General features: G+C 32.7%; 1 protein-coding gene across 3 annotated transcripts in view; it reads left to right on the top strand.

Annotated features, from left to right (window-relative positions):
* Positions 1-11,858, top strand: part of LOC143257339 (fibroblast growth factor receptor-like 1) — a 66,556-nt gene extending 54,698 nt beyond the window's left edge. For all 3 annotated transcript variants that reach the window (XM_076515859.1, XM_076515860.1, XM_076515858.1), the window contains exons 4-8: positions 2,868-2,939; positions 3,439-3,726; positions 5,438-5,556; positions 6,260-6,548; positions 9,021-11,858. In XM_076515859.1, coding sequence (XP_076371974.1) covers positions 2,868-2,939; positions 3,439-3,726; positions 5,438-5,556; positions 6,260-6,548; positions 9,021-9,325 — 1,073 coding nt within the window. In that variant the 3' untranslated portion in view covers positions 9,326-11,858. The remainder of the gene's footprint in view (positions 1-2,867; positions 2,940-3,438; positions 3,727-5,437; positions 5,557-6,259; positions 6,549-9,020) is intronic.
* Positions 11,859-16,116: the final 4,258 nt, after the last annotated feature.

Here is a 16,116-nt window from a genome sequence, read left to right as displayed (position 1 = left end):
TTTGTATAATAGTATTGGATAAGACCTATAAATGTATCTTGTTGTTCAGGTTACTGGACGTCATCACCTATACTTGTGATTGTTGTAACGTACCGCCACACAACACATTATTACGTTCTATCCACCGTGTCAGTTGAACCACATATTTCAGTTTATAATCACTTTAACTTACGACGTCTCTCCCGTTGTATATAAAATAAATAAACGTATAAATACCAGTACGTTAGTCTGTATAACGGAATGTTTTTGTAATTTTCAGTTGTTTGTTTTTTTCGGATATTTGTATAAAGCTTCTGAATATTTCCCAACCGCCCCTAATTTTTAAGTAATATACTGAAGAGTAGATAGCTAGTCAACACCGCTCGCTGCCAACTGTTGGACCACTCTTAACTAACAAAAAATGGGATTGACCGTCACATTATAACACTTCCACATCTAAAAGTATGGGTATGTATAACGATGAGATTCGAACCTGCAGATTGCGAGTTCCCTAACCACTAGGCCATGCCAGGCTTCAACAAGGAAAAAAAGGAAATCGAATACGATAGCTTCTCGAGGAAATGTGGCCCGGCATGGCCTAGCGTGTTAAGGCTTTCGACTTGTAATCCGAGGGTCGCGGGTTTGAATCCCCGTCGCACCAAACATGCTCGCCCTTTCAGCCGTGGGGGCATTGTAATGTTATGGTCAATCCCACTATTCGTTGGTAAAAGAGTAGCCCAAGAGTTGGCGGTGGGTGGTGATGACTAGCTGCCTTCCCTCTAGTCTTACACTGCTAAATTAGGGACGGCTAGCGCATATAGCCCTCGAGTAGCTTTGCGCGATATTCAAAACAAACAAACAAACTCGAGGAAATAGACTTTGCCTAAAGTAAAATTACTAATTCCAGTTTGATCTGGCTAATCTTTAAGATTTATGGTTAAGAGAAGTAATATCACATTCGGCGAACTGAACGGTTATCGTAACGGACAGACTAATTAGTACTAACTGTATTCAAGCCTTGTTTGCACCAATCCGTTGAAACATACGAATTTCTCTTACGATCCCCCCTAAAGCTAAGGAAGTAATGTACTTTACTGTGTTACTAAGCCATTCATAATGAGTTGGACTTTTTAAAAAATCTGTTGTCTATACGAGAAACCGTCTCCTGGAAAACTTTAATGAGAAGGCAAGAAGTAAGAAATGTCGTCTTGTTTGTCTTATTTTAGGTTCTGTAAAACAGTTTCTAATGAAGTTTCAATATAAGCATCGTTACGTTGGAATATCTTGGAACTGAGAATGGAAACCGAGTAGGATTTTGAATTCGCTTCTCTGTCAAATCGACACTTGATGAGGGTTAATTCTTATGTCGTTGGCAAAAGTAACTTCCGATAATTTTTAAACAACTTCTTTTCAATACAAAGAGGTTTTAAGACAAGTGGGATAGAGGGGCAGGTCAGAAAGTTGTTTAATTTTGGACACCTTATCACAGGGAAGAAGACAGCCAATCAGCAGCACTGGCCGCCTCAAGCACCTTGACAGGCTTCGAATCTGTGAGATTTTGCTTTAAAGGAAGATTGTCATAAAATATTGAAAGAAGCCGTGAGGTCTTACCCACAGAGTTGGAATTCCAGATCGTGATCGACTGTGTCTCGGTGCAAATATTGGACCATGCGTTTAGCAACCCGGCACGTTAACCACTAGGCTATGCTCAGTCCTAATATGTAAGCAAACCCGAATCTAGACGGTACCGAATCTGTTGGATACGCATGCTTTTATTCTTTCCTTTTCCAGCTGTAATATGTGCAGTTTAAGTTGTGTTTAGATAAGATAATTCTAACATCAACTTAAACTAACAAGAGATTTATTTATTTTAGAGAAGCAGCGAAGAATAAGAAAAATAAAAAAAAGACAACTAGAGGATGGTCACCTCTAGAGCAAATCTTTTCGTCACCGTGATGATAACCACGGTGGTAAGAGTTATTTATTTATATCTAAATATATCTTCGTAAGTGTTGAAACGTGACACGTGCACACCTCAACTATTTTGAATCATGGTTTGTTAAGACACGGTACATGTACGTTACAATAATGTTTTTGGTTTTTTCAGCGATGTATGAAAATCTTTAATTTGGTAATAAATAGTCTAACAATGATTGGTATTTTCAACTGCTTGTTTCCATTGCTGTTTGTAACACCGTATAAAATTATCTTTAATTTGATATTATCAGCTGTCACACAAAAATTTGTTACGACGTAAAATACGAATTATGCTCTTACTATAATTTACTGCTGCCATCTGGTGACTGTTTAATAAACTGATATTTTTACTCACCTTACAAAATTCAAAAATTGACTCTTCTCGTCTTTCGTTACCCATTCAAACCTTTTACAAACTGCGTTCTGTAGAATTTGTTTACACACACCTTATAAAGCTGACTAAGAGTGATCCTGGTGTGGTATTTGGTGGGAACGTATATCGCTGAAAACTACAGTTTTCTAATGACCCTGGTGTGGTATTTAGTGGGTACTGATGTAACTAGAAGCTATAGTTCTCTGCTGATTGGTAATTGTAATCCAATATGTTCGATACTGCGATATTATTAGCCCCCCGCTAGAACAGCGGTAAGTCTACTGATTTACAAAGCTAAAATCATGGGTTCGATTCCCCTCGGTGGGTTCAGCAAATAGCCCGAGATAGTTTTGCTATAAGAAAAACACAAACTTCCCTATTAACTGTCTCTAACGGGAATAAATAATTTACGTTAATCTCAATTTTGTGTAAAATTGTAGTCAAGAGGAGAAAGAAATGGACAGTCAAGAAAAGTGTAAAATTTACAGAAAAACAGAAAATTGTATAAAAGTGTTAATCATTATACATTGTATTACAGATGGTCTGAGAGAAGATCAAGATTATTCGGTAGAGTCGCCATCTATCGGTAATCACTATCCCAATTATGAAGGTGAGTCTTTTATTTTGAAAATTGCAAAAGGGATGATATTTTTCTTTAAATTTTTACATGACTCGTGTCGCATTAGGAACTCTGTTATCAACAAAGTAATAGGCCCATAAGATGCAACGAATATGTAATTGAGAGAGAAAAGAAAGTTTTCAAAAATAAATGGGGTCCATGAACTTTTTAGGGCTAAACTTTGTAATTACTTACAAATAAAGAATCACATCAAGAGATATGTGTACAGTAGATATATATCTAAAAATATATTATTTAGTTTATATGTATATGTAATCAACCCTGTACACCATAAATATTGTATTATTTTGTTTTTTATAAATATTATAAAAATATAAGTAAAATATTTGCGTAAAAATGTTTAATCAATGCTCTTAAAAAAGGTTTTGTTGTATAACATTGGTTCCTCAGTTCTCATAGTTTATATTTGATTTATTTCTCCAGGTTTTACTGTCTTTTTTAATATACATTTTACATAAAATATCTCCAGTTCCAGGAAAACCAAAATTGATTCAAACCAGTACCTTTCCAGGCGGAAAGATCCACCGGAAAGCAGGTAGTTCCGTTTACTTAAAGTGTGTTGGAACAGGAAATCCGCGAGTTTCTTGGCTTAAAGATGGACACATACTATTAGATAACCCGTTATCAGACGATTCCAGAAGAGGGCGCTGGTATTTGCACCTGAAAAATTTGCGACGTGGTGACAGCGGGAATTATACATGTGTTCTAAGTAACGATTTGGGATCGGTACACAATTCTTTCATACTGGAGGTTGGAGGCAAGTATTGAACTTAAAAATTACACAACATTTGAATTTAAAATGTTGTCTACAGTTGTACGACCTCAGATTTTAGGAAGTATGGAATTCTGAAGCAAATTTGTTTGTTTGAAGTTACGCGCAAAACAACACAATGGAATGTTTGTGCTCTGCCCATCACGTGTACCAAAATTCGATTCTAGCGTTGTAAGTCCGCAGATATGCCACTGGGGGCGCCCGAAACTTGTTCCAGAAAAGTATTTGATTACGCTTTATTTTTCTATTTTAATTAGTAACAAAGGAACAAAAAGAGAAAACGTTTTGTAAGAAAATTTTTCCTAAGAGGCATGAGTTTTGTGGAAAAAAGAATCTCAGTTTTGTCACCAAGTGTTAAAATGTGCTGCTTATGCCTATTCTGTGTTGAAGTTGAAAGAAACAAACAACCGAATAGAGAGTGCCCTCTATAGATGGTTCTAATCCAATGTGATTCACGCTGTAAATGAACTTGTTGATTAAACAGTACAATAAATATTATGCAAAATGAGGTACAACTTTGGACTTAAAACGGAAAGCTTTAATGTAAAGATTTAACATCTGATAAGCGTGTGTTAATTAAAGAGATTTCCTTTATGTGCGATTCAAAGCCTTTTTTTTTTCTCATTAAAAAGAGTACCGTGGAACTCCACTGTATTAGAATAAAAGGCCAAGAAACTGCCCGAAACTCGAACAGTCTATTTTTATCTTTAGGCCATGTGCAGACTCTTCGTAAACGTACTCGGACTGCTAATTCAAAGGTTTATTTATGATTCGCGGTACGCTGCCGTAAAATCTGTCCGCATTTCAGAGTCATGAGTGCTATATAAGAATGATGGTAAAATCACATTATCTGGTCAGACAACAATAACAACAATAACCCAAAAGTAGGGTTTCGGTGTTAGCTAGCTGCTTTCCTTTTTATCTATCACTTCAAAACTATGAGCGGCTATTTAAAAAATATACAAAGGCATTTTAGCGACATCTATTGGCATTTTAATTAACATTGTGTTGAATAAAATAACCTAGAGATATCTTTCAAGGTTTTATTTGTTTAAGGAAAACCCGTACAATGAGCTGTTTGCGCTCTGTCCTCCGATAGGAGTCGAAACACAAATTGTAATATTGTTAATATCCAACTAGGAACCAAATTTTGAGTGGGTTTGGAGTAAGAATGGTCAGTTCGGAAGTGTACAGACACTTGAAGACAAATTGCAGAAGGGTTAAAGGGCCCTAAATGCAGGAATTGTTACGCACACTACGCCAGTGGTTAGAAGATTACAGTAAATCGATATTATTATTATGTGAATTTTATAATTCCTGTAGATTACAGTAAATCTATATTATTATGTGAATTATAATTTCTGTATATTACAGTAAATCTATATTATTATGTGAATTATAATTCCTGTAGATTACAGTAAATCTATATTATTATTATGTGAATTATAATTCCTGTATATTACAATAAATCGATATTATTATGACATGAATTATAATTCCAGTTTATGTTTTACAAGATGTTGTGTTATTAGAGTTATGTCACTCAATAAGTAACTTAATAAATAGGATGTGATACCATCTACGTAAAACAACTGCGATAGTTTTGAAGTTGTTGTTTGAATAATATTTTAACCGACATTAAAGCCTGTGTATTTGTACAGTTCTTGAATCACAAACAACTTATTTTTATCCACAGACCGGAACAGTAACAAGCCTAAACTTTTAGGAGATCATCCGAAGAATACGACAGTAAACTGGGGTGAAACGGCGACGTTTCAGTGTCACGTGGAGAGCAAGGTTCCTCCTCATATTAAAGTAAGCTATAAATTAAGCTCCAAGGAAAAAGCTTATGGTTCAAGACAACTAAATATACATGAAGCGAAATGATTAATGTGAAAATATTAATCAGTGAGGTCCAGTTTCAAAACAAGGTTGTCATGAAGTCTTGCTTTATACGTAGCTTTAAATCTCTAAGAATAATTGGTAACAGAATATTAATGTCAGTTTTCATTAGCAGTTACGAGTTTAACCCAGCGAAATCCTGGAAAACTAATTAGCTTAAGAATTGTTAAAACAACATGTTAATGTCAATTCTTTAGCAGGAAAATAAAAAATAGAATCTGCGAATAACTTGTTTTGTGAACTCTTAGACCTAATTATTTTCAAATATTTCACCTGCTTTGGGGTTTAAGGGGTTACTTTTAAAGTTGTATATATAAATAGCGTTTCATAGAAACTTTTGTCTTTCATAGACCAGCCCAACTGGATAAGTTTTGGTATTGAACAAAGATGATTTTTGGGAGATAAATTTGGAAGACGAGTTCTTCTTTACTGATAATTTATCTCTGACGATGATACCAGTCGTTATAATAAACTACTGCTATAGTTGGGTTCATCAGATGTCGTATTATTCTGGAATTACGAGACATAAATGTTTCAATACGACTGAGCTGTTCATATTACAGTTTGAAATACTTGAATTGAGACTAATTAATTTTCGTTTGTTTTAAATTGTTAGTGGCTCCGTCTACTGGAAGGTAGCGAACTTGACTCCATAAAAGAGCGGGAAGACGTCATCCCACTCCAAGGAGAATATTTTAGGCTCTTGAATACGTCTGTCATAGTGAAACGTTCAGACACGTCGTTCTATACCAAATTCCGAATCCACGAAGCTCGAGAGTCTGACAGTGGGAAATACTTTTGTCTTGGGACTAACGCCATGGGATTCACCTTTCGGTCAGCTTATCTTACGGTCAGACCACAAGTATCACCGGACAGCCGGTTCTTGTATCCACACCAGTCTCCTGGTATGTTTAGCATTTAGCAACTTTCAATCATCTGACAACGTATAACACACGTGACAACAGAAGAGCTTTGCAGAATAATGTTTACATCTGTCAAAGTTACGTTCTAAATATATATTAGTTTATTCCTGGTGACGAGAAACCCACTTTAATTAAAAATGTATTCTAAAAACGGCTGGTATGTGTATTCATATTCATTCACAACATTGTTCTGTACTTTATTTGAATTAAAGTTTGAATACACATACCAGCCATCTTTAGAATACGTGTTAGCTTATTATTACATTCACTTTAAGTTGGATTAGGCCTAAATCGATTATTTAGATATCTCTGTAATGAAAATATAACAATAAAAGGTATAAAAGTAATTCGGTATCCTAACCGCTATTGTTAATTAAAGTAATAGTAAAGGAAGGGGACCGTTTTACTTACGGTACACAGAAGTTGTTACTACATGTCTGTCCGTCCATTAGCACAGCGTTACATCTTCGGAGTTACGACACTAGAAACCGAGTTTCCATACCCGAGGTGGGCACAAACAGCTCATTGTGTATCTTTGTGCTTCAAAGAAACAAAACTATCTTAAGTTTACTGTCTCCTGAAAAATGTCAAATTAGTATGAGCAGGACTGTCCCCCCCTTCAGTGACGTTTCGTGATCAATATTCCTGATAAGTTAGTCTGACAAAACAATACTTCCCATATTTCTATACGTTGATAAGTGATCTAACGTCATTATTTAAGAACTATTGTATGTACTTATTGCCTCTTGGTGAAAATCGTTTCTCACATAATTATTTACGAAACTTTATAGATATCTTTGATTTAGAGCCCAACATTTTGTACAAAATGTGATTTTGAAAGTAACTCGAAATACAGAGAACACCCCTTTATTTTGTATTTCTCTATCAATACCTATGATTTTATTTTCCTCGTATGTATAATATCGAAGCATTCGATTTGTATTTTATATTTATAATAATTTTATATGTTTACTATCTTTGATACCAGATGTCAGTTATTGTTACCACTGTTGCCTAGATACCTATTTTCAAGCAGTGTTCCACAGTCAAACAGTTTTGATGACTCACCACATTGTTGCCCCAAAACTTGCAATAAAAATATTAATGTCGTGTATGAGTCTCAAACAACACTAGTCAACTCTAGTCGATTTTTATATATAATTCAAATTTATATATGCAAAAACGGCTCGTTTGGGTTGAGAAAATATTTTACATAGAAGAGCGAACAACGTTTCGACCTTCTTCGGTCATCGTCAGGTTCATAAAGAAAGAGGTAACTGACCGGAAGCTGACCACATGTTTGAAAGGGGTTGTGTAACTGAGTGTCGGAATGTAGAGGGCGGTGTTAGATGTTTGATATAGAAGTCGTGGCAGTTATCACATTGTATATCGGAGAAACAAGTAGAAAAATGGAAACCAGATTCAAAGAACATAAAAAGTCACCTTCACACGTTTTCGAACACTGCAAGTCAAATAAGCACAACATAACCATAGAAAACACCCAAATACAAAATAAAAAAACAAACATAAACAAACGCAAAATTAAAGAAGCCTTACTTATACAACAACTTAAACCCAAAATAAACCAATATAAAGGAACGCCATTATACCTATATTAATATTATAAAATAAATAAAATTATATATTCAAACATCTAACACTGCCCTCTACATTCCGACACTCAGTTACACAACCCCTTTCAAACATGTGGTCAGCTTCCGGTCAGTTACCTCTTTCTTTGTGAACCTGACGATGACCGAAGAAGGTCGAAACGTTGTTCGCTCTTCTATGTAAAATATTTCCTCAACCCAAACGAGCTGTTTTTGCATATAAATTTCTCAACAAGTGGGTTTCTCGACATCACTGATAATTCAAATTGTTTCCTGGACAATGAAGAAGGTTTCGTATATTAATGCCACACCCATAACATCACGTTAGGTTAACCTGTTCAGTGCCGTAGACGAGATAACTCGTCCAAGCCGATCGGTAACACAATGCCACGGACGTGTTAATTCGTTCTCAATAATACCTAACTTCAACGCTAGATGTCAGCACCATACATGCATCTGACCTACTTACAAATTTTTTCACTTTCGATTCAAAATGGCGTCACGAAAAAAAGCTGCACAATGAAGAAGCATTAGAGTTGTATTGTAGCAGCTGAAATACTTGGCAGTCAACCGGTTAAACATCAGCTAAACAATATTACAAATTTTCTGTAGTGAAGAAAAAAACAAACTGCCTTACAGTATCAATTCTCAATATATATAACCTACATATTCATGTACAGAAGTTCAGAAAGTTTTTTTTTTTTTAATTGGCCAGAAGTAGAAATACTAAATCTATATAGCCAATAACTTGATTTTATCTATATTTAATTTTTCTGTATGAAGTGAAAATGTTTTACTGACACTTAAGTTACCTCATTAACAATTCCACTACTTTTGTTTTCAGGCCCACATAGTTATCCATTCCTGTCACTACCTTTTCCAATAATTATTGCTGTAACCATTGTGGCTTGTGTCGTATTAGTGGTTTTGATAGTGTTGGCGTTTAACTGTCGAAAACAAAGGACACCTCAAATACCAGAGGACACCACCGTAAAGAGCCCTTGCACCAATAGCAGTTCAGTCTCACAGACCAGTGTTTCAAAGGTTCGGGTTGGTAGGCCTACATCCAGTGCCAGGTCAACAGAAATAATTTATTGTCCAGCTAATCCCAGGCCTATACCTCGTTTTTCACAGCCAGTACATTTATAAAATGTTATTATATTTACGTGTCTGTGTGTGTAAGTCACTCATTTAAAATGCTGAAATAAGACTTAAAACCATTTGAGCACAAAACTAATATCTACAATACAGTAAAAGCTAACACTAAATTGAAATAACGCGTGGGATATTTGATTTTTGTTTTTGTCCTTTTTGCGTATTAATTGCTTGGTCTTACTTTTAAGTAGGTATTAGCACAAGCTTAATTAACCCATGTTTATATTAATAGCTCGGTATGTTGGTGTTAATACAGGCCTAATTTGCGTAGGCCTACTTTATGTTTTGTACATAATTATAGAAATGTTTGTATAGAAACTGTCAGCAAGACATGATGTAAGATATTCAAAACAAGACGTTTTATGTTATTTATAAGACTTAAACGTAGCTATGTACAATATAGTATAGGTATTTGAAGTATTCGCCGAACCGTTAAACGCTTATGGGTACTAAATGTGACTTGTCTTTATTACACAAATGCTTGTCGATTAGAGGAAAGATTTTCACTAGGTATTGGGTTTGATAAATACGGACATTATTCTGACGAACACGGGCCGTTAGAAACATAAGCCTAACTTAGGTTAAACCCAACGTCTAGTAAGTAAATGTTTTGAAACTTGTTTACTTAAAAAGTGAACAAAATCTTATTACTTGATTATACAGTAAAACCTGTCTAAGACGGAAACTGCGTAGGGCGGAAACCTGTACAAGCCGGAAATATAAAAACTTTGCAGCATTATCTTAAGATTTTTCTTATAAAAGGCCCTCTTTATGGTGGAACTTGCGTCTTTCACCTACCTCGTCTATCAACATGTAGCATTAGAACCTGGGTAAAGCGGAAAAAATGTTTTTGATTAAATATTAATTTCTTATTTAATTAGTTAATTTGTTTAAATATTAATACATTTTTGTTTAATTAATTTGTTTAAATATTAATAAATTCTTGGACATTTTCTTACAGTAAGTATTGGTTAAATATATTCTGTTTTTTTTCTGCTGTTACTATTGGCCCGGCATGGCCAGGTGGTTAAGTTACTCGACTCGTAGTCCGAGGATCGCGGGTTCGTATCCCAGTCACACCAAACGTGCTCGCCCTTTCAGCCGGGGGGTGCCTTCCCGCTAGTCTTACATTATTAAGTTAGGGATGGTTAGCGTAGGTAGGCCTCGTCTAGCTTCGCGCGAAATTCAAAACAAACAAAACCAAGTCGTTATTATTCCAGAGGTCGCTATTCTAACGAACGATTAACTGTACTTTTGGTCGCATTTGCTGATGAAAACTGAAGAAGCAATGGGTGACAGGCTAAAGTGAAAATCCGTGTTGTTTCAAAAATTTAAGGATGAATCAACTTCCTGTGGAATGGAAAGCGAATAATAAAGTGTGGATGACAAGTGCTATATTCGAGGAATTTTTGAACAAATTAAACAAAAGAATGGAACAAGAAAATAGGAATATTCTACTTTTTCTAGATAATGCAACTTGTCAACCAAAAACTTAACTTTCAATTTTTCGTTTAGTCTTTCTACCTTCATGTACAACATCAGTTTTACAGCCACTAGATAATGGAATTATACATTATATAAAATTGAAATACCGAAAACTGATGCTTCAACATATTGTTACAAACATGGACGACTGTAAGAGAGCATCTGAAATGACTATGAAAATTGACGTGTTAGATGAAATTGCATTTTTAAGTCATTCAATCAAATGTGTAAATGATGAATGTGTAATAAAATGTTTTTAAAACTGTGGATTTATTCTTGATAATGGCGGAGACTGTGGAGAAGTTGTTTGTTTTGACGATTCTAGTGAAATCCAAACTCTGATTGAGAAGATAGATGCAGATGATTCTGTGAACGTTGACAAGAATGTTTTAACAGAAACTGATGAAATTGATTTAAAATCTATAATAGAATCGCAAGATGATAACAGTTTGAGAGATTCAGAAGATGAACAAAATAGTAAAGATAGTGAGGAAATATAAATTCCTACTTCATCACAAGTGTTAAGTTATATTAACACTTTCAAATTGTATGCAAAAATGAAGGGAGAAAATGAACTTCATGAAAAGGCCGTAGAACTGGTGTTCTCTTTAAACTGCATGAGAAAACCCTTTATAAAAACGAAACAGTTGAAATTGGACACTTTCTTCAAATAAATTTGATTAATATTTTGTGTATTTATGTATATTTTGAATGTGTATTTTTGTTCTTATTCTAATAAATATAATATAAACAGTATAATAACTTTATTCACAAACATCTTACTTCTCTTGAGTCAAGCAAGTATAACGTTCCGCTCAAAAATTATATATAATGTTTACTATGTCTAAGTCGGAAATTTTACTCGGTTCAGTGCGACTCCGCCTTAGACAGGTTTTATTGTATTAAAATTCACAATTAACGAGGTTTGTTTTAACGTAAGAAAGCCAAATATCCATCCTATTATTTAGTCTAATGACTCAAGTAATTAGAGTATATATTTACTCAAACACTGAATCTTTCTTGAAACGGGAGGATTTGATCAAAAACTGGAATATTAACTAATACAAAATATACACTGTTGATACAGTGGGAACAAAACCTACAATAAAAACTGGAATATTAACTAATACAAAATATACACTGTTGATACAGTGGGAACAAAACCTACAATAAAAACTGGAATATTAACTAATACAAAATATACACTGTTGATACAGTGGGAACAAAACCTACAATAAAAACTGGAATATTAACTAATACAAAATATACACTGTTGATACAGTGGGAACAAAACCTACAATAAAAACTGGAATATTAACTAATACAAAATATACACTGTTGATACAGTGGGAACAAAACCTACAATAAAAAACTGGAATATTAACTAATACAAAATATACACTGTTGATACAGTGGGAACAAAACCTACAATAAAAAACTGGAATATTAACTAATACAAAATATACACTGTTGATACAGTGGGAACAAAACCTACAATAAAAAACTGGAATATTAACTAATACAAAATATACACTGTTGATACAGTGGGGGAATATTAACTAAACAAAAAAACCAGTGGGAACAAAACCTACAATAAAAACTGGAATATTAACTAATACAAAATATACACTGTTGATACAGTGGGAACAAAACCTACAATAAAAAACTGGAATATTAACTAATACAAAATATACACTGTTGATACAGTGGGAACAAAACCTACAATAAAAAACTGGAATATTAACTAATACAAAATATACACTGTTGATACAGTGGGAACAAAACCTACAATAAAAACTGGAATATTAACTAATACAAAATATACACTGTTGATACAGTGGGAACAAAACCTACAATAAAAACTGGAATATTAACTAATACAAAATATACACTGTTGATACAGTGGGAACAAAACCTACAATAAAAACTGGAATATTAACTAATACAAAATATACACTGTTGATACAGTGGGAACAAAACCTACAATAAAAACTGGAATATTAACTAATACAAAATATACACTGTTGATACAGTGGAATATTAACTAATACAAAAAAACTGTTGATACAGTGGGAACAAAACCTACAATAAAAACTGGAATATTAACTAATACAAAATATACACTGTTGATACAGTGGGAACAAAACCTACAATAAAAAACTGGAATATTAACTAATACAAAATATACACTGTTGATACAGTGGGAACAAAACTACAATAAAAAACTGGTGGGAACAAAAACAATAAAAAACTGGAATATTAACTAATACAAAATATACACTGTTGATACAGTGGGAACAAAACCTACAATAAAAAACTGGAATATTAACTAATACAAAATATACACTGTTGATACAGTGGAACAAAACCTACAATAAAAAACTGGAATATTAACTAATACAAAATATACACTGTTGATACAGTGGGAACAAAACCTACAATAAAAAACTGGAATATTAACTAATACAAAATATACACTGTTGATACAGTGGGAACAAAACCTACAATAAAAACTGGAATATTAACTAATACAAAATATACACTGTTGATACAGTGGGAACAAAACCTACAATACAAAAAAACTGGAATATTAACTAATACAAAATATACACTGTTGATACAGTGGGAACAAAACCTACAATAAAAAAACTGGAATATTAACTAATACAAAATATACACTGTTGATACAGTGGGAACAAAACCTACAATAAAAACTGGAATATTAACTAATACAAAATATACACTGTTGATACAGTGGGAACAAAACCTACAATAAAAACTGGAATATTAACTAATACAAAATATACACTGTTGATACAGTGGGAACAAAACCTACAATAAAAACTGGAATATTAACTAATACAAAATATACACTGTTGATACAGTGGGAACAAAACCTACAATAAAAACTGGAATATTAACTAATACAAAATATACACTGTTGATACAGTGGGAACAAAACCTACAATAAAAAACTGGAATATTAACTAATACAAAATATACACTGTTGATACAGTGGGAACAAAACCTACAATAAAAAAACAAAATATACACTGTTGATACAGTGGGAACAAAACCTACAATAAAAAACTGGAATATTAACTAATACAAAATATACACTGTTGATACAGTGGGAACAAAACCTACAATAAAAAACTGGAATATTAACTAATACAAAATATACACTGTTGATACAGTGGGAACAAAACCTACAATAAAAAACTGGAATATTAACTAATACAAAATATACACTGTTGATACAGTGGGAACAAAACCTACAATAAAAAACTGGAATATTAACTAATACAAAATATACACTGTTGATACAGTGGGAACAAAACCTACAATAAAAAACTGGAATATTAACTAATACAAAATATACACTGTTGATACAGTGGGAACAAAACCTACAATACAAAAAAACTTGAATATTAACTAATACAAAATATACACTGTTGATACAGTGGGAACAAAACCTACAATAAAAACTGGAATATTAACTAATACAAAATATACACTGTTGATACAGTGGGAACAAAACCTACAATAAAAAACTGGAATATTAACTAATACAAAATATACACTGTTGATACAGTGGGAACAAAACCTACAATAAAAACTGGAATATTAACTAATACAAAATATACACTGTTGATACAGTGGGAACAAAACCAAAAAAAAAAAACTGGAATATTAACTAATACAAAATATACACTGTTGATACAGTGGGAACAAAACCTACAATAAAAAACTGGAATATTAACTAATACAAAATATACACTGTTGATACAGTGGGAACAAAACCTACAATAAAAAACTGGAATATTAACTAATACAAAATATACACTGTTGATACAGTGGGAACAAAACCTACAATAAAAACTGGAATATTAACTAATACAAAATATACACTGTTGATACAGTGGGAACAAAACCTACAATAAAAAAACTGGAATATTAACTAATACAAAACCTACAAAACCTACAATAAAAACTGGAATATTAACTAATACAAAATATACACTGTTGATACAGTGAATATTAACTAATACAAAATATACACTGGATACAAAACCTACAATAAAAACTGGAATATTAACTAATACAAAATATACACTGTTGATACAGTGGGAACAAAACCTACAATAAAAACTGGAATATTAACTAATACAAAATATACACTGTTGATACAGTGGGAACAAAACCTACAATACAAAAAAAACTGGAATATTAACTAATACAAAATATACACTGTTGATACAGTGGGAACAAAACCTACAATAAAAAACTGGAATATTAACTAATACAAAATATACACTGTTGATACAGTGGGAACAAAACCTACAATAAAAAACTGGAATATTAACTAATACAAAATATACACTGTTGATACAGTGGGAACAAAACCTACAATACAAAAAAAAACTGGAATATTAACTAATACAAAATATACACTGTTGATACAGTGGGAACAAAACCTACAATAAAAAACTGGAATATTAACTAATACAAAATATACACTGTTGATACAGTGGGAACAAAACCTACAATAAAAAACTGGAATATTAACTAATACAAAATATACACTGTTGATACAGTGGGAACAAAACCTACAATAAAAAACTGGAATATTAACTAATACAAAATATACACTGTTGATACAGTGGGAACAAAACCTACAATACAAAAAAACTGGAATATTAACTAATACAAAATATACACTGTTGATACAGTGGGAACAAAACCTACAATAAAAAACTGGAATATTAACTAATACAAAATATACACTGTTGATACAGTGGGAACAAAACCTACAATAAAAAACTGGAATATTAACTAATACAAAATATACACTGTTGATACAGTGGGAACAAAACCTACAAAAAAAACTGGAATATTAACTAATACAAAATATACACTGTTGATACAGTGGGAACAAAACCTACAATAAAAAACTGGAATATTAACTAATACAAAATATACACTGTTGATACAGTGGGAACAAAACCTACAATAAAAAACTGGAATATTAACTAATACAAAATATACACTGTTGATACAGTGGGAACAAAACCTACAATAAAAAACTGGAATATTAACTAATACAAAATATACACTGTTGATACAGTGGGAACAAAACCTACAAAAAAAACTGGAATATTAACTAATACAAAATATACACTGTTGATACAGTGGGAACAAAACCTACAATAAAAACTGGAATATTAACTAATACAAAATATACACTGTTGATACAGTGGGAACAAAACCTACAATAAAAACTGGAATATTAACTAATA

This window comes from Tachypleus tridentatus, chromosome 7 (genome assembly GCF_004210375.1).
Source record: "Tachypleus tridentatus isolate NWPU-2018 chromosome 7, ASM421037v1, whole genome shotgun sequence".
Classification (NCBI taxonomy): Eukaryota; Metazoa; Arthropoda; class Merostomata; order Xiphosura; family Limulidae; genus Tachypleus; species Tachypleus tridentatus.
This window is presented reverse-complemented; position numbering and strand designations above follow the sequence as displayed.